General features: G+C 43.1%; 1 protein-coding gene across 3 annotated transcripts in view; it reads right to left on the bottom strand.

Annotated features, from left to right (window-relative positions):
• Positions 1–1,407: 1,407 nt before the first annotated feature.
• The window catches only part of LOC124861422 (zinc finger protein 271-like), a 31,557-nt gene continuing 12,193 nt past the window's right edge, over positions 1,408–20,771 (bottom strand). Inside the window, exons 1-4 of one of the 3 annotated variants that reach the window (XM_047355184.1) lie at positions 17,526–17,979; positions 17,273–17,465; positions 14,315–14,500; positions 1,408–4,552 (exon numbers count right to left, since the gene is read on the bottom strand). In XM_047355184.1, coding sequence (XP_047211140.1) covers positions 2,133–4,552; positions 14,315–14,500; positions 17,273–17,411 — 2,745 coding nt within the window. In that variant the 5' untranslated portion in view covers positions 17,412–17,465; positions 17,526–17,979 and the 3' untranslated portion in view covers positions 1,408–2,132. The other 2 variants (XM_047355185.1, XM_047355183.1) reach the window with 2 other exon arrangements.

Here is a 20,771-nt window from a genome sequence, read left to right as displayed (position 1 = left end):
AAGTCTTCCTCCAGACTCTGGCACCTTGATTTCCAAATGACATGCAGAATTTGCTTTCATCCGAAAAAAGTACTTTGGACCACTGAGCAACAGTCCAGTGCTGCTTCTCTGTAGCCCAGGTCTGGGGAATGCGGCACCTGTAGCCCATTTCCTGCACACGCCTGTACACGGTGGCTCTGGATGTTTCTACTCCAGACTCAGTCCACTGCTTCCACAGGTCCCCCAAGGTCTGGAATCGGCCCTTCTCCACAATCTTCCTCAGGGTCCGGTCACCTCTTCTCGTTGTGCAGCGTTTTCTGCCACACTTTTTCCTTCCCACAGACTTCCCACTGAGGTGCCTTGATACAGCACTCTGGGGACAGCCTATTCGTTCAGAAATTTCTTTCTGTGTCTTACCCTCTTGCTTGAGGGTGTCAATAGTGGCCTTCTGGACAGCAGTCAGGTCGGCAGTCTTACCCATGATTGGGGTTTTGAGTGATGAACCAGGCTGGGAGTTTTAAAGGCCTCAAAAATCTTTTGCAGGTGTTTAGAGTTAACTCGTTGATTCAGATGATTAGGTTCATAGCTCGTTTAGAGACCCTTTTAATGATATGCTAATTTTGTGAGATAGAAATTTTGGGTTTTCATGAGCTGTATGCCAAAATCATCCGTATTAAGACAATAAAAGACCTGAAATATTTCAGTTAGTGTGCAATGAATATAAAATATATGAATGTTAAATTTTCATCATTACATTATGGAAAATAATGAACTTTATCACAATATGCTAATTTTTTGAGAAGGACCTGTACATGGAAGCTTTCAGAGTTTTGGATCCTCACAGTGAGACCTTCTTGGACTCAGGTAAAGTCAAACCATTCCTGGATTTAACAAAGACTCCAATAAATGAGGCAGAGTTTCCAGCTGCTCATCAGTTATTTTGAAGTCATAGAGCTGTCCAGGGTGCTGAAGCTCTGACTGTTGACCAGCTTCTTCCTACCTATGTCAGTGTTTTGGACTTCATGGTTGTTGTCTGCACTGCATTAAAACATGAGTTGACCTTCTGTGGATCCACAGCTAGATGAGAAAATCTCATTTTCTTCACTGAGGAACATTTATTCTGATCACAGATTAACTGTAGAAGAGGTCACCTTCTTACTGATCGTTGTTAACATACGGTGTTCAATTAATACAGTTGAAGGACCAACAATTACTGTCTTTTATTTTGATGACAGTTTAGAAACAGCAACTGTACTACTTGAACTGTAGTTGAACTTAATGTAGTAAACGTCTAAACGAGAACGACAAATTAATTGTTGCAGGGACTTTAGTGACAGTTTTGCTCAGACTTGTTGTAACTTGTGTTGGATCGGTCAACAAATTAAAGTAATATTAAGAAAACACAAACAAAGATGATGTTGTTGGAAGTAAGGTTTGAAAATCATCTTGTTAAACAAAACAAAATAAGGAAGAGTCAGTGACAAAGAGGAAGGGAAGCAGGGGGATAAGATAGGAAGAAAAAACACCAGTCATTGTCAGGTATAATATTTGTGCAAGACAGTTCCAGGCTGTCCTTACAGAAAACCAATTACAGATTACATTAAATTACAGATGTGGAAGAACCAACACCAAGACTCCCCCATCATTGTTCTCCAATATTTTACAGCACAAATCTCACTTATGAACTTCCTAAATACAGAGAGCTCAACCAGAGATGCTAACACTCTTGACCACTGATACCCAGTTTTAAAGGATGCCTATTGGCCTGTGCCCTGAACAGCTTCAGGACTCTGAACACCATCTGCTTCAGCTCACACAAACCAACAGAAATAAAGAACTTGTAAGCCTGCGGTAAGGACTATAAAGAAGTGGACAGAGGAATTAAAGCAGAAGGTACGGGCGTGCTTTGAATGCATCGATTGGAGTGTTTTTTTAAGCTGCAGCCACTGACCTCAACAAACTCATTGACACAATGACATCATAAACCAGTTTTGGTGAGGACATTTGTGTGTCCACCAAGACATTTTGCACATACAACAACAGCAACCACACCTGTTCATACACACATTAACACACTGACAGTGGTAAGCTACATTGTAACATCGGCACTATCGAGCCCTCTGACCATCATCAATTTTTGTCTTCTGTAAATTCTAGTGTGTTGGTTTAGACCTGACATAAAAGGTAAAGTTTTTAGGTTTGACTCCTGTGTGGCTTCTCATGTGGTTGTTTAAATTTGACTTGGAGAAAAATGTTTTCCCACATGCATCACAACCAAAGGGTTTCTCTCCTTTGTGGATTCTCATGTGTCTGTTAAAAACTGACTTCCAGGCAAATCTTTTTCCACATGCATCACAACCAAAGGGTTTCTCTCCTGTGTGGATTCTCATGTGTCTGTTTAAAACTGACTTCCAGGCAAAATTTTTTCCACAAACATCACAACTAAAGGGTTTGTCTCCTGTATGAATTCTCATGTGTCCGTTTAAAAGTGACATGTAGGCAAATCTTTTTCCACATGCATCACAACCAAAGGGTTTGACTTCTGTGTGGATATTCATGTGTCTGCTTAAAACTGGTTTCAACGCAAATCTTTTTCCACATACATCACAACCAAAGGGTTTATTTTCTTTGTGGATTCTCATGTGGTTGTTTAAATATGACTTTTGGTTAAATCTTTTTCCACATGCATCACAACCAAAGGGTTTGTCTCCTGTGTGGATTTGCATGTGTATGTCTAAATTTGACTTCCAGGCAAATCTTTTTCCACATGCATCACAACCAAAGGGTTTGTCTCTTGTGTGGATTCTCATGTGGCTGTTCAAATGTGACTTTTGGTAATATCTCTTTCCACATGCATCACAACCAAAGGGTTTGTCTCCTGTGTGGCTTCTCATGTGTCTGTTTAAAACTGACTTCCAGGCAAATCTTTTTCCACAAACATCACAACTAAAGGGTTTGTCTTCTGTGTGAATTCTCATGTGTCCGTTTAAAAGTGACATGTAGGCAAATCTCTTTCCGCAAATATCACAACTAAAGGGTTTGTCTTCTGTGTGGATTTTCATGTGTCTGTTTAAATTTGACTTTTGTTTAAATCTCTTTCCACATGCATCACAACCAAAGGGTTTGTCTCCTGTGTGGATTTGCATGTGTATGCTTAAATCTGACTTCCAGGCAAATCTTTTTCCACATGCATCACAACCAAAGGGTTTGTCTCCTGTGTGGATTTGCATGTGTATGTTTAAATCTGACTTCCAGGCAAATCTTTTTCCACATGCATCACAACCAATGGGTTTGTCTCCTGTGTGGATTCTCATGTGTCTGTTTAAAACTGACTTCCAGGCAAATCTTTTTCCACAAACATCACAACTAAAGGGTTTGTCTTCTGTGTGAATTCTCATGTGTCCATTTAAAAGTGACATGTAGGCAAATCTATTTCCACAAACATCACAACTAAAGGGTTTGTCTTCTGTGTGGATTTTCATGTGTTTGTTTAAATTTGATTTTTGTTTAAATCTCTTTCCACATGCATCACAACCAAAAGGTTTGTCTCCAATGTGGATTCTCATGTGTTTGTTTAAATCAGAGGTTTGGTCAAATCTTTTTCCACAAACATCACAACTAAAGGGTTTGTCTTCTGTGTGGATTCTCCTGTGTTTGTTTAAATATGACTTTTGGTTAAATCTCTTTCCACATGCATCACAACCAAAGGATTTCTCCCATGTGTGAGTTTTTATATGGTGCTTTAAAGTTGTTTTTTGGTTAAATCTTTTCCCACAAACATCACATCCAAAGGGTTTGTTTGCTGTGTGGATTTCCATGTGTATGTTTAGTTTTTGTTTCCTGTTAAAAGTTTCCCCACACTCACCACAGTTAAAATTTTTACTACTCGTCTGGACTTTTGTCAGTGAATCCATTATATACGAATCTATGTTTTTCTTTTCTCTGAAACACGTCTCATTACCAGAACAATCTGAAGACGTTAATCTTGGATGACATGTCATGTGACTCTGAAGAGAGCGTCTGGTAGCAAATTTTCCCCCACACTCAGAGCAGCTCAAAGATTTGTTGACAGTGTTTCTGCCTGACCCTGGAGTCCTGCTCTCCTTCCAATCATCCTCACTGTCTTCAGTTTCAGAGTCTGATAAGTGTTTAAGCTCAGATTCACGATGCTTCACATCATCATCCTCTTCATCATCTTCACTGTCTTCAGTCTCTGAATAGTTGGAAGTGCCTCCATGAGTATTTAGATCTGGGTTCCTGCTGGATTCTGCGGTTCCACAGTCCTCTACTTTAATTTCTGCTTTAATCTGGTCACCAGAACTGCTGCTTGGGAGATCTCTATCTTCTTTTTGCTGTTGATGACTCTGAGGGAGTAGAGGTTTCTCCTCAAACTCTTCACACTTTATATGAACAACAGTTGATGGAAACCTGGTATCATCAGTCTCCTTCTTCACATTCAGTAGTTCTCCATCCTGCCTGGCCCAGATTCTTTCACTTTCCTCCTTTACATGGAGCTGCAGCTCCTGCTGGTTCAAATCAGGACTCTGTTCTTTTTGAGCCTCTTCTTTAACATCTGCAGACATTATTGAAACACATTACATGTATTATGAACAACTTTATCCTGACAATGTTACAAAGATGATAAAGATTAGAACTAAAAAAGAAAAACTTGAGTGTAAATATATTATGTCATGGTATAAATACAAAATTTTAATAATAAAAACAGAACAGTATACAATGATATAGTTGTTTTTCTTTAAAGCTAAAGAAGAACAGTTATTACATTGCTGGTTTAAAATAGAGTATATTTATTATTTTTGTACACAATAGATAAAGCCTCTTTTGCTATTTTTAAAGATTTCCAATCATTTTTACTTTTACTATTTTTACCTTAAGTATGACCAAGATGGCACCGCAGATGGTCACCTCGGCGTGTTGGTGCGCATTGTTTTGTTTTGTGCTTTAAAACGGTCTTCTGTGATGGTACCAGGAACTCTCTCACCAGAGAAGAACTCTACTACACCAGAGGAGTTATTTCTGACTTTTCTGCCTACTGCTCTGGAATTTTTGGACATTCTGGTCAAATGTGCGCTCACCTTTGCTCACGCGGTGAAACGCTGGAAGAGAGGGAACCGGGCTGGGGTGCTGGTACGTCTTCACCAGCGTGGACTACGAACACCGTTACCTGGAATATTTCTCTCTAACGTGCGCTCACTTCCCAACAAATTTGAGGAACTACAACTGCTGTTGGAGAAAAACAGGGACTTTTACTCATCGGCAGTTTTGTGCTTCACGGAGACGTGGCTCTGTGGATTAATACCGGACTCTGCGCTGCAGCTGGCAGGATTCCAGCTCTACAGAGCGGACAGAGACACGGAACTCTCGGGCAAAGCGAAAGGTGGAGGAATCTGTTTTTACCTCAACAGTGGTTGGTACAGCGACGTGACAGTGATTCAGCAGCACTGTTCTTCAGACCTGGAAGCCTTCATCATAAACTGTAAGCCTTTCTATTCCCCCCGTGAGTTCGTTTCGTTCATCCTGGTCGGTGTTTACATCCCGCCGCAAGCTAACGTGCAGGTCGCACAGCGCATGCTCGCCGACCAGGTACTGAATGTGGAGCGGACCAACCCGGACTCTTTAGTTATTGTTGCTGGGGACTTTAACAAAGGTAATCTCACCCACGAACTCCCCAAATATAGACAGTTTATAAAATGTCCGACCAGAGAGGACAACATTCTGGATCACTGTTACACCACCATCAGAGACGCTTACCACGCCGTCCCACGTGCTGCACTGGGCCAATCCGACCACATCATGGTCCACCTGATTCCTGCATACAGGCAGAAACTAAAGCTCTGCAAACCTGTTGTGAGGACGTCAAGGAAGTGGAGCAGTGAGGCTGTGGAGAATCTCCAGGCGTGTTTAGGCTGTACAGACTGGGATGTGTTCAGGACTATTACCAACAGTCTGGACGAGTACACAGAGGCTGTGACTTCCTACATCAGCTTCTCTGAGGACAGCTGTGTACCATCATGCACCAGGGTGAGTTACAACAATGACAAACCCTGGTTCACAGCCAAACTCAAAAGGATAAGACTGGATAAGGAAGAGGCCTTCAGGAGTGAGGACAAAGACATATACAGAGAGACGAAGTACAAGTTTGGCAAGGCAGTGAAAGAGGCCAAACGACTGTACTCTGAGAAGCTCCAAAACCAGTTCTCAGCCAACGACTCTGCGTCTGTGTGTAAAGGGCTCAGGCAGATCACCAATGACAAGCCGAAAACCCCCCACTCCATCAACGACCGACGCCTCGCCAACGACCTGAACGAGTTCTACTGCCGCTTTGAAAGACAAAGGGACAGTCCTGCAACCATCCCCCACGACACCCCCCAACAGCTGCAGCCACAATCCACCACCCCCACCTCCCCAACCTCAAGAGGGGCCTTGGCACCTCCAACCCCCACCCTGAAGTTCCCCCCCACCATCCCCCTACCCACGCCGAGGACGGCTCTTTCCATCCAGGAGAGGGACGTCAACAAACTCTTCAGGAGACAGAACCACCGGAAAGCTGCTGGTCCGGATTCTGTCTCACCAGCCAGCCTGAAGCACTGCGCTGATCAGCTGTCTCCAGTCTTCACAGACATTTTTAACACCACTGGAGACATGTCATGTGCCAGCCTGCTTCAAGTCCTCCACCATCGTCCCTGTTCCCAAGAAGCCAAGGACCACAGGGCTTAATGACTTCAGACCCGTCGCCCTGACCTCTGTGGTGATGAAGTCCTTTGAGCGCCTTGTGCTCTCACACCTAAAAGACATCACCAACCCCCTCCTGGACCCCTGCAGTTTGCCTACAGAGCCAACAGGTCTGTAGATGATGCAGTCAACCTAGCCCTTCACTTCATCCTCCGGCACCTGGACTCCACAGAAACATATGCCAGGATCCTGTTTGTGGATTTCAGCTCTGCCTTCAACACCATCGTCCCAGTTCTGCTACAGGAGTAGCTCTCCCAGCTGAGTGTGCCCGACTCCACCTGCAGGTGGATCACTGACTTCCTGTCTGACAGGAAGCAGCGCGTGAGGCTGGGGAAGCACGTCTCTGACTCCCTGACCATCAGCACCGGTTCCCCCCAAGGCTGTGTTCTCTCTCCTCTGCTCTTCTCCCTGTACACCAACAGCTGCACCTCCAGTCACCAGTCTGTCAAGCTTCTGAAGTTGGCGGATGACACCACCCTGATCGGACTCATCTGTTGGACTGGTACAGCCAGAACAACCTTGAGCTCAATGCTCTAAAGACAATAGAGATGGTTGTGGACTTCAGGCAGAACCCAGCCCCACCTGCCCCATCACCCTCTGTGACTCCACAATTGACACTGTGGAATCTTTCCGCTTCCTGGGAACCATCATCTCCCAGGATCTCAAGTGGGAGCCAAACATCAGCTCCCTCATCAAGAAAGCCCAGCAGAGGATGTTCTTCCTGCGGCAGCTGAAGAAATTCAACCTGCCAAAGACTATGATGGTGCACTTCTACACAGCCATCATTGAGTCCATCCTCACCTCCTCCATCACCATCTGGTACGCCGCTGCTACAGCCAAGGATAAGGGCAGGCTGCAGCGTGTCATTCGGTCTGCTGAGAAGGTGACTGGCTGCAATCTACTGTCGCTCCAGGGTCCGTACACCTCCAGGACCCTGAAGCGGGCAGGGAAGATTCTGGCTGATCCCTCCCACCCCGGTCACAGACTCTTTGAGACTCTCCCCTCTGGCAGGAGGCTGCAGTCCATCCGGACCAAAACCTCACGCCACAAGAACAGTTTTTTTCCCATCTGCCACCAGCCTTGTTAACAAAACACGGAAATCACCCTGACACTCTCTCTTTCCCCCCCCCCCTTTTTTTTTTTGCTGACAGGACACCTGTAACCTGCAACTCTATGCGTTACATTAACGCTCAGCTTGGACTTCTGCTTTACTTGCACTGGCATCAGCGACTCAAATCTGGCTGAAAATAAAACATTTGTTGGCCCGAACCCGTTTATTTCTACAATGTCTAAATCAAATCCACACGGCTGTCTAGTTGCTGCATTATGTGAATATGTTTCCTATATTTCTATTAGAAAGACTGTCACTACACACACTCTGTGAAGTACTTTAAATCTTTACAGCCATTCAGGATGTCACATAAATAATGACCTAGAAACCAGCCATCACACACGCAGCCCGATGGAGATTTATTCCCACACAACTATTATAATTAGAACTACAACTGCAAGCAGTTATGAATGTGCTCCAAGCCCTTCCTAGCAAGCCTGCCCCTTGCCCTGCCCCTCCCAGCTCATCACGTCACGTGACCCACCACCCCAGCACGCATTCATCATTTAATATGACCACATTTTCCATAGGGTCAGGTTAAAACTTGCTTGCAGAGAAACTCAGACCTAAAAGGCTTAGCCCTTACAATGCATTGTGGCTAATTTATTGCATTGGAGAAAAACGTTTCAAGAAAATTGAGAATCCAGTGTCTTCTTAAATTCTCAAAATGTTACTGAAGAAAGATTTCATGACAGAAGTACGATATAAAAGTCCCTTGTCCTTAGACCAAATATGTTTTCAAAAGAAAAATGTCGATTCCCATTTTGACTCCCTGGAGGGAGCAGCAGAATGAGTGGCAACAGCAACAAGGGTAAGCTTTCAACTTTTAATGTATTTTTAACTGTCTAATTTAGCTGTATCTGCCCTTTGAAAGTAAGTCTCTGTCTCAATGTGAGAGGGAAGGAACAGCGGTGTATGTTTTTTTCACTCTGAGGATGGGCCAAGAAGTTATCAGAGCGGTGTGTTTTTTACTTTCTCTTTCGCTCTGCCACTGAAATTAGCGCGTTTTTGTTTTAAATGGTCATATGCCGCTCACAGTCGGCATGTGCGCGTTGTCATGGAGAATCATGTATGCACATGAAAACAATTAGCAATCTCTACACGTTAATGTTAAATGGACTGAACTTATATAACGCGTAACCCATCATACTGACCACTCAAAGCGCTTTACACTAGAGCCACATTCACCCAGATGCACTCACTAACATGCACACATTCATACACCGATACGCAGATCGGTAGACTATTTGAGGTTAAGTGCCTTGCCCAGGGGCACATCAACATGTCACAGAAGGAAGTTGGAATTGAACCCACAACCCTTGGATTGCAAGATGACCAGTCTTCTCACTGAATCACAGTTGCCTCAAGGTATATAGTATTTAACTTCACATAAACTGCAAACTCTTTCAAACTGCAGTCTGAAGCTGATTGTTAACATTAGCTGGTTCAAAACGCAATTTTTGCCCAGTGGAAAAGATGGCCTCAGCGGGGCAGAGAGCTGCAGAGTAGCTCCTAATCTTCACTAACCGTTAGCAGTTGATGTCCTCAGCCATTTCTGATGGCTCCACAGCAAACCACTCTAACCTGGTCAAGAATCCACTTCCACGATGTTTAAGTGTGGTTTCTTCCTGAAAACAAGGAGTCCATTGTCTTTGCTCTGGCCCAACAAGGCCGGCATTTATTCAAACCAACTCATGCAAAAACTCCAGACACCGGCTTGTTCTCTGGCTTACTTCACTGTTGATAATTGGCGAACATTTTGGGGAAAACCTGGTCTGATTCGGGGAGATAGCTGTAGCATCCCGGTTGAAAAGATGGTCTCTCCAACTGATGGTTCACAATCTTTTTATTGAACAGCCTTCCATGTGAACATACCATAAGAGCTACAAACATGCAAAATAAAATATACTATTAGTAACTCAAACAGTATATTGCCTTTAACCCTTTGCTTTATTTACCATGAATTATTTACCATAAATTATTACAACCCTTTATCCTTGACAATCTTTATCTTAAGGGCTATTACAAGTCTATTTATTTAACCCTTTAACATAACTTCTATATTTTACTGTCCTGTGAAACAAGATAGACCATATTGCAACCGCCTGTGACTTTACACAGCATATAACATTAAACTTGTAATCCTTTATATTGCTAAGCATAACTAACTTACCAAAGAACATAAGCGCCTTCTACTGGGAAAAGATGTAACTGCTACACTTAATAGCAACCTGTATGCTGCGTGAAATATTCTCATTCTCATTCTCATCACATAAGAAGAAAAAATAAAACAGTCAGGAATTAGAGGAAACCATTACATTGTTAGAATCTTCACAAGTAGAGGAAATGAAGGGCCCATCTACAGAAAGCAAAACTAGAATTAAATGAAATTATTGGAACAAAAAAGTAGAAAGACTTTGAATAGAAAATGTTGAACGTGCATTTGACTGTGTCCCTCGTGCTACCCTGAGAGGGACACTCCAGGAGTCAGGGTCCCTTTATCAGGGGCGAGCCGGTCTCTATACAGGCGGAGAAGGAGTTTGATTCACATTGCCAGCATTAAGTCGGACCTGTTTCCTGTGGGTGTTGGACTCTGGCAAGGCTGCCTTTTGTCACTGGTCCTTTTCATAGCCTTTATGGACAGGATCTCTAGGTGCAGCCAAGCGCTGGAAAGGGTCTGGTTTCGTCTCTCCTTTTCGCAGATGATGTGGTCCTGCTGGGCCCCTCTAGCCAAGACCTACAGCATAAACGGAGACAGTTTGCAGCCAAGTGCGAAGCTCCTCCAAGTCCAAGACCATGGTTCTCAATTGGAAAAGGGTTGCTCACCCCGGGATGGAAGGGAGTTCCTGCCTTAAGTGACGGAGTTCAAGTATCTCTAGGTCTTGCTCACGAATGAGGTGTAAATGGAGCGTACTGATCTGTGTGGCCACCACTGTAATGCGGAAGCTGCGGCTATCTGTTGTGGTGAAGAGAAAGCTGAGGTGAAAGCTCTTAATTTACCGGCCGTCTCACTCACCTAAGGGCGTGGACTTTTGGGTCATTGCCAAAAGAACAAGACCCTGGAAAGAAAGCAGCTAAAAATAGCTTCCTCTACAGGGTGGCAGGGAACTCACTCAGAGATAGGGTAAGGAGCTAGTAAATCTGGGAGGAGCTCAGAATAGAGCCGTTGCTGTCAGTGGACGAGGCTCAGGCATCCACATCAGATGCCAGGAGGAGGCCCAAGGGATTACCTAAGACATGCTGGAGGGACTATGTCTCACAATTGGCCCGGAAATGTCTTGGGCTTGCCCCAAAGGAGCTAGAGGAGGTGCCTAGGGAGACGGAAGTCTGGGTGCCTCTGCCCCCACGACCCGGTCCCAGATAAGGCAGAAGACGACGAGTACGAGCATTATAACAATAGCCGTAGCGCTTCACTTGTGAAGTTTTTGGGCTTCTTATTTGCACTCAGACAACAATTCTGAATGCTACTATGTTGGACAGAACAAGAAAAAAACAAGCTCTAGATATCCCGGTTGGAGTGTACGACACCACCAGTACAACAACTTGCCAGACCAGAGCAAAACAGATATTCTCCAATATTTTGAATAAAGCCTTCGAAGGTCTGGAGAAGCAGTAGTTGCAGAAGCAGGTGAAGTCTGTGCAAGATGGTGCAGATTCCCAAGGTCGCCTTGCCATCTTGCCAGCACAGATGTAAAGGAATGGGGCAAGGGGGATAGAGCACCTGATCCGAGTCGAAAACAGGTATCGGCCACAAGTAAACGGGCTCCAGGGAAGGTGAATGCACAGTGGAGGAACCGATCAAGACTGTGTCCGGAAAATACCCGAAGACTGGGCCCTCGGCTTCACTAGCCACCTGTCGTACTTACTATGACGTCTGTCACGACCAGTGAGGTGGTTGTGGTGCTGGCACTCCAACCAGGAGCAGGTGACAGAAATCGTTCTTAAAAGCAACATAGAAATTATGCAATAGACAGACGAAGCTCCAGAGGGCTTGGTAAACATACGGCAGTAATCAGTTAATGAAAAACAGAAGAACAACAGTTTTATTAATATAAAATATTTTATTAATGCTCTATAATAATAAAACAGAAGAACAATAGAGAGCGGTAGATGACTTGCCACACGCACTGGTGCCATCTTTTTGTGTCAATAACAATGAGATGAGCCATTTCTTCTCATTCCATCTCAGCATGGTTGGGCTTCATGATTTAGCCTCGTTCTTATGTGTGGCCTGCTATAAAGGTATTTGTTGGTTTTCAATTCAATTCAAAAATACTTTATTCATCCCAAAGGGAAATCAAGGTGGCTGCCATCTCACCTTGGTGGAGAGGTTTGTGTGTCCCAATGATCCTAAGAGCTATGTTGTCAGGGGCTTCATGCCCTGGTAGGGTCACCTAAGGCAAACAGGTCCTAGGTGAGGGATCACACAAAGCGCAGCCAACAGACCTTTTATGATGAATGCCGGGTCACCGGGGCCCCACTCTGGAGCCAGGCCTGGAGGTGGGGCACACTGACGAGCGCCTGGTGGCCGGGCTTTCACCCATGGAGCCCAGTCGGGCACAACCCGAAGAGGAAACATGGGTCCCCCTTTTGATGGGCTCACCACCCGTGGGAGGGTCCAAGGGGTAGGGTGCAATGTGGTATAGGTGGCGTCAAAAGCGGAGACCTTGGCGTTCTGATCTTTGGCTGCAGAACCTGGCTCTTGGGACGTGGAATGTAACCTTTCTGGTGGGGAAGGAGCCTGAGTTGGTTTGCGGGGTAGAGAGGTTCCAGCTAAAAATAGTCGGGTTCACCTGGAACCAGTCTCCTTGAGAGACTGAGACCACACATCTCTGATAGTGTTTTGCAGGAGTTTGAGGTCCAGCTTCTTCTTGTACACCTCCTTCCCTTCTCTTATACTGACTTCAAGTTGCTTCTGTATACTCCTCAATAATTCTCTGTCTCCCTCCCTGAAGGCTCTTTTTTTTTCTTGTTAAGCAGGTCCTTCAGGTCACTGGTGATCCAAGGTTTGTTATTGGGGAAGCATCTCACGGTTCTGGTAGGGATGGTGTTATCCTCACAGAAGTTTATATAGTCGGGTAAACACTCAGTCATGGCATTGATGTCCTCTCCATGTGGCCGGCATAGTGCATCCCTGTCTGTAGCCTCAAAGCAACCTCGCAGGACTTCTTCAGCTTCCTGTGACCATCTTCTCACAGTCCTCTTTAGTACAGGTTGCCTCTGAACAAGGGGCTTATATTTCGAGCAGTGAAAAAACAAGATTGTGATCTGATTTGCCTAGAGAATCAGAATAGCTTTATTGCCAAGTACGTTTTGGACATACAAGGAACTTGTTTTGGCGTAGTGAGTGCAGTACAATACAAATATAAATACAAAGGAGGTCTTGCTGTAGAAATGTACAAGTCCTTGACTTTTGCAAGATGTTGCCACAAACGCCATGGGGTCTTGTGTCTGTAGCTTTGCAACAACTGAGTTGATGGCATTACATGCGGTGTCGGCAACAGCGGAAGGTGGAACGTATACTGTTGCCAAAATAACAGTGGTGAACTCTCTGGGTAAATAATATGGACGAAAACTTACTGCTAACAGTTCAATATCTGGACTGCAGAGACGACACTTAACAGTAACATGTCCTGGATTACACCATCTGTTGTTCACAAGTACTGCCAGTCCACCTCCTTTACATTTGCCACTCTTCATTAAATCTCTGTCTGCTTGTATGGTCAGAAAGCCAAGCAGAGAGACGCTGGAGTCTGGGATATGATCCTGCAGCCATGTCTCAGTGAAACAGATAATACTGCATTCCCGATAATGTGGCTGGGTCCTTTGTAAGGTTTGGAGTTCATCCAACTTGTTTCCCATATTTAAACCTTTTTTGGTTATTAAATATCAGCACAATCTTATGAAAACATTCCTAAACAACATTGACCATTATCATGTGGTTTTATTGTATTATGAATATATTAATAGACAGACTCAAGTTAAATCTCCAGTCAGGGCTATGGTGCCCTCTTTTAGAAACACTAGAACGTACTGATAAAATCAGATGAGAAATCTAAACATTTTTCTTCACTGTTGAATAAAGTAAAAACTTTTAAACATTTATACGCTTGTTTGTCCTGAATGAAACGCAGTGAATCGTGACATTTGTGTATCGTTACTGAGTTACTGTTAGGAGTCAAGTTGTTTTACACAAATACAGTACAAATGCCTAATGAGATCATTTTAATTTTGCTTATTACATGAAAAACAGTCACATTGTGTTCCATCACAGGATTAGGTGTGCTGGCCCAGATATGTACTGTATGTATATATGTATCATTCATTTAATAAAGTCAACTCTGAAATTAGGAAAACGTCTCATTTCTTCCTCCTTTTGTGAAGCTAATCTACTTTTGATCATAAAAGACAACCAGATGCACCAGACTGTTAGCTGCCAGACAGGAGACACACACACAAACAAATCCTTACTCTTGATAGGAGCTGCAGTTAATGGAAACCTGGTATCAGTCTCCTCCTTCACAGTGAGCTGCTCTCCTTCCTGACTGGTCCAGAGTTCCTCCTGTTCCTCCTTTATCTGGAGGGGCTCTGGCTCCTGCTGATCCACATCAGGACTCTGTTCTTCAGGAGCCTCTTCTTTAACATCTGCTGGCAGCACTGAAACACATTACATGCATTATGAACAACTTTAACTTCATGTTTCTAAGCTGGTAAAGATTCACATTAGAGAAAAACATCTGATCAGCAGTGTAGAGAAAACTGAACCTCAAGAACTGACAGTTCATGTGCAGAATCTCATATCTAACCCCTGAATCTGAATTAAATCACTATTTTATAAAACATATTTGCCTGAGTTTTGCTGTGAAGCAGATGGTTTGTGAAGTAGAGATTGTTCACATGAATATAGTACAGAGACCAGAAATAAACACATTTCATAATTTAGTGCAGTGATAAGAAAAAGGAGACATAATTTATCATAAACCAACAACTACTTGTTCCTTAAACAATCCTTCAATGTGTGAAATATGCATCAGGCGGCATTAGTGGAAAGTTTCTGAGGGAAATCCATCAGAACCCATCAGATCTATGCGGTTGATCGTCGAGTGCCAAATAAATGCAGAGATGGACCCAAAAACGGTCAAAGTATCAGGTGCCCAATTTTGGGCCAGGGTTTTGATGTTAGGTGTGTTGTTTGTCACAGCCAACCTAAAGTCTTGGTGGACATCAAGGCTGTTACGGGCTTTTGTTTTTATTGACACAAGAGCACTGAAGGCTGTTTCAGACAGGTAAGTGGTGCTGAACGGAAGAATAACCCTCATCAGTGCGCGTTTGGCCAGTCTGGGTACAAAGATGCATCCTTTGACAATCCAAAACATTTTGTATCCATTTTCTTAGAAATATCTTTTTGATGCATTATCAGCTTGGAGGTCACAATGCTCATCTTCACAGCCAAGCTATTCCAATTCTTTGATAGCTTGTCATATAGGGGTCCATCACACATGTTTCTCTTGATAAATTCTCGTCCATGTCAGAAAAGTGGCTTTTCATCTCCTCACAGAGCAGTTTCATGTGCTGGATAAACTCTGTATGTAAAGATGCGCAAACGGTGCCAATTGACTGCTGCAGAAGCAGTGGAAACTGTATCAACATCTTTTTAACCCACACCTCCAGTTTGCACACAAAATTGTCCACAGCTTCCTTGCACTGCATGACGTTTGAATCAGGTCCTGATAAGGGTGAGATTTAATGAAATGTACAATGGTAACAAACTTTGAGAGGACGGTACTAAGGTCTTCTGAAAGTTTCTTTCCTGGCAAAGCTTAGCGATGGAGCATGCAGTGAACAATCACCCTGGGTCTTTTTCTTTCAAGCGGCTGTTGAAGCCTCTGTTTTTGCCCATCATTGCTGCGGCCCCGTCAGTGCAACATGCAACCAGGTTTTCATAGGTCAAGTTGTTGGATGTAAAATAAGAGTCCACAGCCATAAATATATCATGACCTGTTACCGTTGTTGATAAATTTGTGGACATAAGAATGTCTTGTTTCAAGTCATCACCATCCTTGACAGTGTCGTTAGAGATTGAGACAATTTTCACTTTATCCACCGCCTGCACCCCACACATCAGTTCTACAATTTCCAGGCAGGCGGGTTTGATAAGCTGCTCTCCAATATTGTGTGGCTTTTTAGCATTGGCGATTAAAAGCAAACACTGAAAAGATGCTTCTGTGGCTCAGTGTCATCACCAACTACTCTTTCAAAGGCTTTTCTAATGTCAGAGGATCTTTTTAACAGTGCCAATTGCTTTTTCCTCTCAGAGTATTCCCAATTTTTACCAATAGTTTCATTTTGTTTAGTCTCTTGGTGTCGTTTAAATTTATTTTTCGTTTCTCACACGTTTAATATATACAGCTTCTTACTGACCCAACTAGACTTGGTTCAGCATCAAAGATCACAGAGGCTCACGACACAGCTATATGACGTAATTCTCATTGATTGTGATTGCAGCAAGTACAGGTGCGCTTACTGAGGCACATGCAGAATAGTGTGTAGTTCTGATAGTAACCTGTTGTTTTTTCTGAAGACTGAGTTATACAGAGATTTAATTATTCAAATGGACTTGTTTTGGTGATTTTGTATATTCATATGTTATATTTATAAATACAAACAAAAAATAGGTCATTTCACAACCTCTGAGCAGACAAGGTGCAGCGCCCCCTTGTGCCCTTGAATGATAAGGATCTATCTTAGATCTACCCCAACTTTTGGACTGCTCTCAGGATTACAATCACTGCCAGTCACTGTGGCTCAAGCAGAGAGGAGCTTTCAAAAACTGAAGTTGATGAAGTTGTACCTGAGGTCAACCATGTCTCAGGAATATGGAAGTAAAATAGTCTCATTAGAATCAGACATTTTTTAGACATTGAATTTATAACACTGGTTATTAACACTGGCAATTTTTATCCTGTGCAATTATGTATATGAATTTTTTTTGTACTTAAAATTTGCCAGTAAAAATTCACCTACAAGAATTCGCCTGCAGAAATTCACCTGCAGAAATTCGCCTGCAAATGTGTTGCCGCTTCTTCCGGTCACTTCAAAACAAGAGGACAGGGTTGAGGCACTAGCTGTCATCAGGTCAGTCAAACATTTCATTCAGTTCCATCAGATGAAAAAAAATACCGAATCTCAAATGGGTGTTAATTACCTGCTGTTTTGTAATAATATATTTTTGTAATAATATATTTTTGATCTTCATTAAGCCACTATCCAGCAAACTGTTAAGAGACTCGCTTCTGCCCAAGGCAAAGGTGTGTCACGTGATCAAATAAGCGTAATCTGATTGGCTAAAAGACGCTCGACTCGCTCGAGTGCTGATTGCTTTAACGCCTACCATCCACACAGTTGGCATGAAGAAGGAAACATCCAAACCTAATCTGGGCTGGAAAACATCATCCATCATCTGGTGTCTCTTCCTCTGCTGCGTCCTGCCGCTGTTTGAGCTCCTGCTTCCCTCCAGTTTCTTTGACCAGATGTTCCTCAAGCTGCTGGACTTCTTTCCAGAGTTCATCAACTGCTGCTGCTGCAGCTCTCTTACAGCTTTATCAACACTCCCGCTTCTGGGCTGCTGACGAACAGGGAACAAAGAGTTCCGACTTCCGGAACCTCGGAAGTCGGAACATACGTCATTTCCGGGTTGTAGCGTTCCAGTTTCCTGCTTGTTTTCGTTCGTATTGATAACAACTGTAACAGCAGCCTTACAACAATAACACTGATCTACGCGCTATTTCGTGCATATAAACAGCGTTGAAACATCTCGTCTTATAAACACTGAAAGTAGTTCGCCTACAACTGACTAAATGTTGCATAAATAATAAAGAGCCGCTAAAAACCGTCACAGTAGAAACGTTTTACCAGGCGAGTAGCAACCATCTTGAATGCGGAAGTCGGGTATGCTCGTGTTGCCTCGACTCTCCGACTCTTAATTCCGAGTTTCGTGGGGGTTCCAGATGACATTTTTAAAATAACCCTGAACCTTAATCGGAGGTCGGATATTCCGACTTCTGAGTAGAAATGCCAAATTTGGAAATGGTAATTGGTGGCGCCTGTGTATGGCAGCCTCACTTCTGTCAGCTAGATTGTGGCTCACCACTGTCACTGTGTGGATGACTGATTGTAGTGTAGGAATAACCTTTATTATTATGCTCATTGCTGTTTTCCCCATTTATACTATAGTGAAATAAAGTAAAAGTTCTAATGTTTCCTTTTTGTTACAATAGGATAAGAATGCTCATAAACACACAGTACAAGGATGAATTGCCCAAGGTTTGTCATAAATGACCTGAAGCTGGGGCACTGGGGTTGATAGTGGAGCAGCTGGTATAACTGGTTTGATTAGAAAGCTACAGCACACTTAGATTAAGGATGGACACCTGCTACTACACAACCTAACAGATAGACACCACAATGGTGACACATAGTCTACTGATAAACACTGAGGGAGGGAACATCCATTGCATTGAAGTGCCAGATATAAAACTATATGTGACCTTCTATCGGGGCTCTTCGTCATCCTCTAACAGACTGCGACAGTCCGAGACGGGAGCCTCAGCGCTGATCTCTGTAATCATTCCTCTGCCTTAACTTAGATTAAAAAGAGCTAAAAGTTAGAAAGTGGTTGAGAGTCGTTCCTTTAAGAGTCTTTAGATAGAGTGGGTAACTGTTTCTGGGGTTCCAAGTACCGCCAACAGGGTGCGGTAGCCACGGAAAGTAGTGTAAAGCTTTAGGGTCTCTGAGGACTTGATAAAGCACTATACAAGTGCAGGCCATTTACCATATACCTCTAGGGGGAAATTATGTAGTTTCAGCAGCAGGACAGATCAAAGGTCAACCTCTATTAAGGTAATATGAGTAAGGATAAATAAATAATAGAAACAAAAATGGATAACCATGAGGAAAAAGTGAACAAAATGACAAACAATTTAGTACAGAATTATTTAAATATTTACACACTGTGAAATGCTTCCAAAAATAAAAATTAGGTAAAAATTAGAAAAACTTGAAATATATGTCAGCATTTTACTGTGATCTCCTTCTTGTATAAAGTTTGATTTGATAAAACGACCAAAACAAAATGGAGAAATTCAGATGCAGAAAACTGAACTCTCTGTGTCTACCTGTGACACCTTTCTGGAGAGGGGAATCGTCCGAGCTTCTGCTGCCAACAACTTAATGCTCACCCTCTACCGATGATCCACATGGACCTGTCTTTCAGTGTTTAACCCTTTCTCTCTCCTAAACATGGCTACTGACTGAGCTTCTACTGTGACTAACTATGTGCTCTCTTTCAGACTCTAACCTTGAAAACTGGCTCAGAGTTTCTCTGTTCTTTCTTTCTAGGTGAAACAACTAAAGGAGCTACATCCATTAACATTTACTTTTCCTTCCCATAGAAAGTACGCCTAGATCAGTGTTTCTTTGTTCTCTTTGTGTCTCTGCTCTGTTCTCTTAAACCCCCAGTCGGTCGTGGCAGATGGCCACTCACTGAACCTGGTTCTGCTGGAGGTTTCTTCCTGTTAAAAGGGAGTTTTTCTTCTCCACTGTCGCTACATGCATGGTCAGTATGAGGGATTGCTGCAAAGTCAACGCCAGTGACTGTCCACTGTCTCTACATGCTCATCCGGGAGGAGGGAATGCTGCAAGTCACTGACTGGATGCAATCTGCTGGGTTTCCTTAGATAGAAAAACTTTTTATCCAATTTGAATAAATAACTGAATCTGACTGAACTGTTCAATGATTAGGATTAATTGGAATGTATGTACCTGACTGTTGTGAAGTGCCTTGAGACATGTGTTGTGAATTGGCGCTATATAAATAAAACTGAATTGAATTGAACTGGACAGAGGAGCAGAGCCTGCTGTTGGCACAGCTGGTGGAGGAGAAAAGAGGAGTGTTAATGGTAGATTTGGTCCTGGGATCACGGTGGGAACAAACAGGCATTCCCAGCAGATCAATGCATCATTCCCTCTGCTTTCAGCACCACGCTGGAATGTGATCAACTTCTGCTGCATTCAGAAGCTAGAGAGAAGATAGCAGCACACCAGAGAACTTCTCCACAGACGGGGAGCGTTGGAGATGACTATTTAGGCTGAGGCTGCTGACATCATCATGAACAATACAGCAAATATGATTCACCTCATTTACATCTTCCTGGTCTGTAGTCCTGAGATTATAGTTTTTTGTCTTGTCTAGAGTTTGTATTTATTTTCTTGTATGCATTTTACAGTCTGTAAATATTTAAATAATTATGTATGACATTGTTAATTTTATTCATGGCTATTTATTATTGTTTCTAAAAATAAATAACCATCCTAATATGTTATTCCTACTATTACCTTACCAGAGGTGCACTTTGAATGTGTCCTGCTGCTGAAACTTTAATTTCACCCTAGGGGGATGATAAAGTTGAAGTTGATCCTATCTCTATATTAATAGTTTTATGATTGTTATAGAAGTTTATGAACTCATTTACTTGACTATTAAGGGGTGAATCCCAGCACCATCAACAGTGGCATGAGCTGAGGTCAGATGCTGATTAGGTTGCTGATTAATAATAAAAGGTTGGTTGGAAGAGAACACGGGGAGGGTCAATGCAAGACAAGTTGATTTGTAAAGCAAATTTAAACAAGACAATTCAAAGTGCTCTACATGATGAAAAAAGTATACTGTAGTGACAAAAAAGCATAAAAAAGGATCAGTAGGGGAGCTGCTCTATACCAGGAGATTTATGCTGCCGTCTTAGAGGCCAAACCCTCAACAATGAGGTCTCTGGGTACATGATGATGGACATTGGAGGCATGGAGAAACACCTGGTAGACAAACAACCATTCACATTCACACACACACACACACACACACACACACGCACAC

The sequence above is a fragment of the Girardinichthys multiradiatus genome, chromosome 24, assembly GCF_021462225.1.
Source record: "Girardinichthys multiradiatus isolate DD_20200921_A chromosome 24, DD_fGirMul_XY1, whole genome shotgun sequence".
In the NCBI taxonomy this organism is placed as follows: Eukaryota; Metazoa; Chordata; class Actinopteri; order Cyprinodontiformes; family Goodeidae; genus Girardinichthys; species Girardinichthys multiradiatus.
The sequence above is the reverse complement of the archived record's forward strand: the minus strand, read 5'-3'. Positions and strand labels throughout refer to the sequence as shown.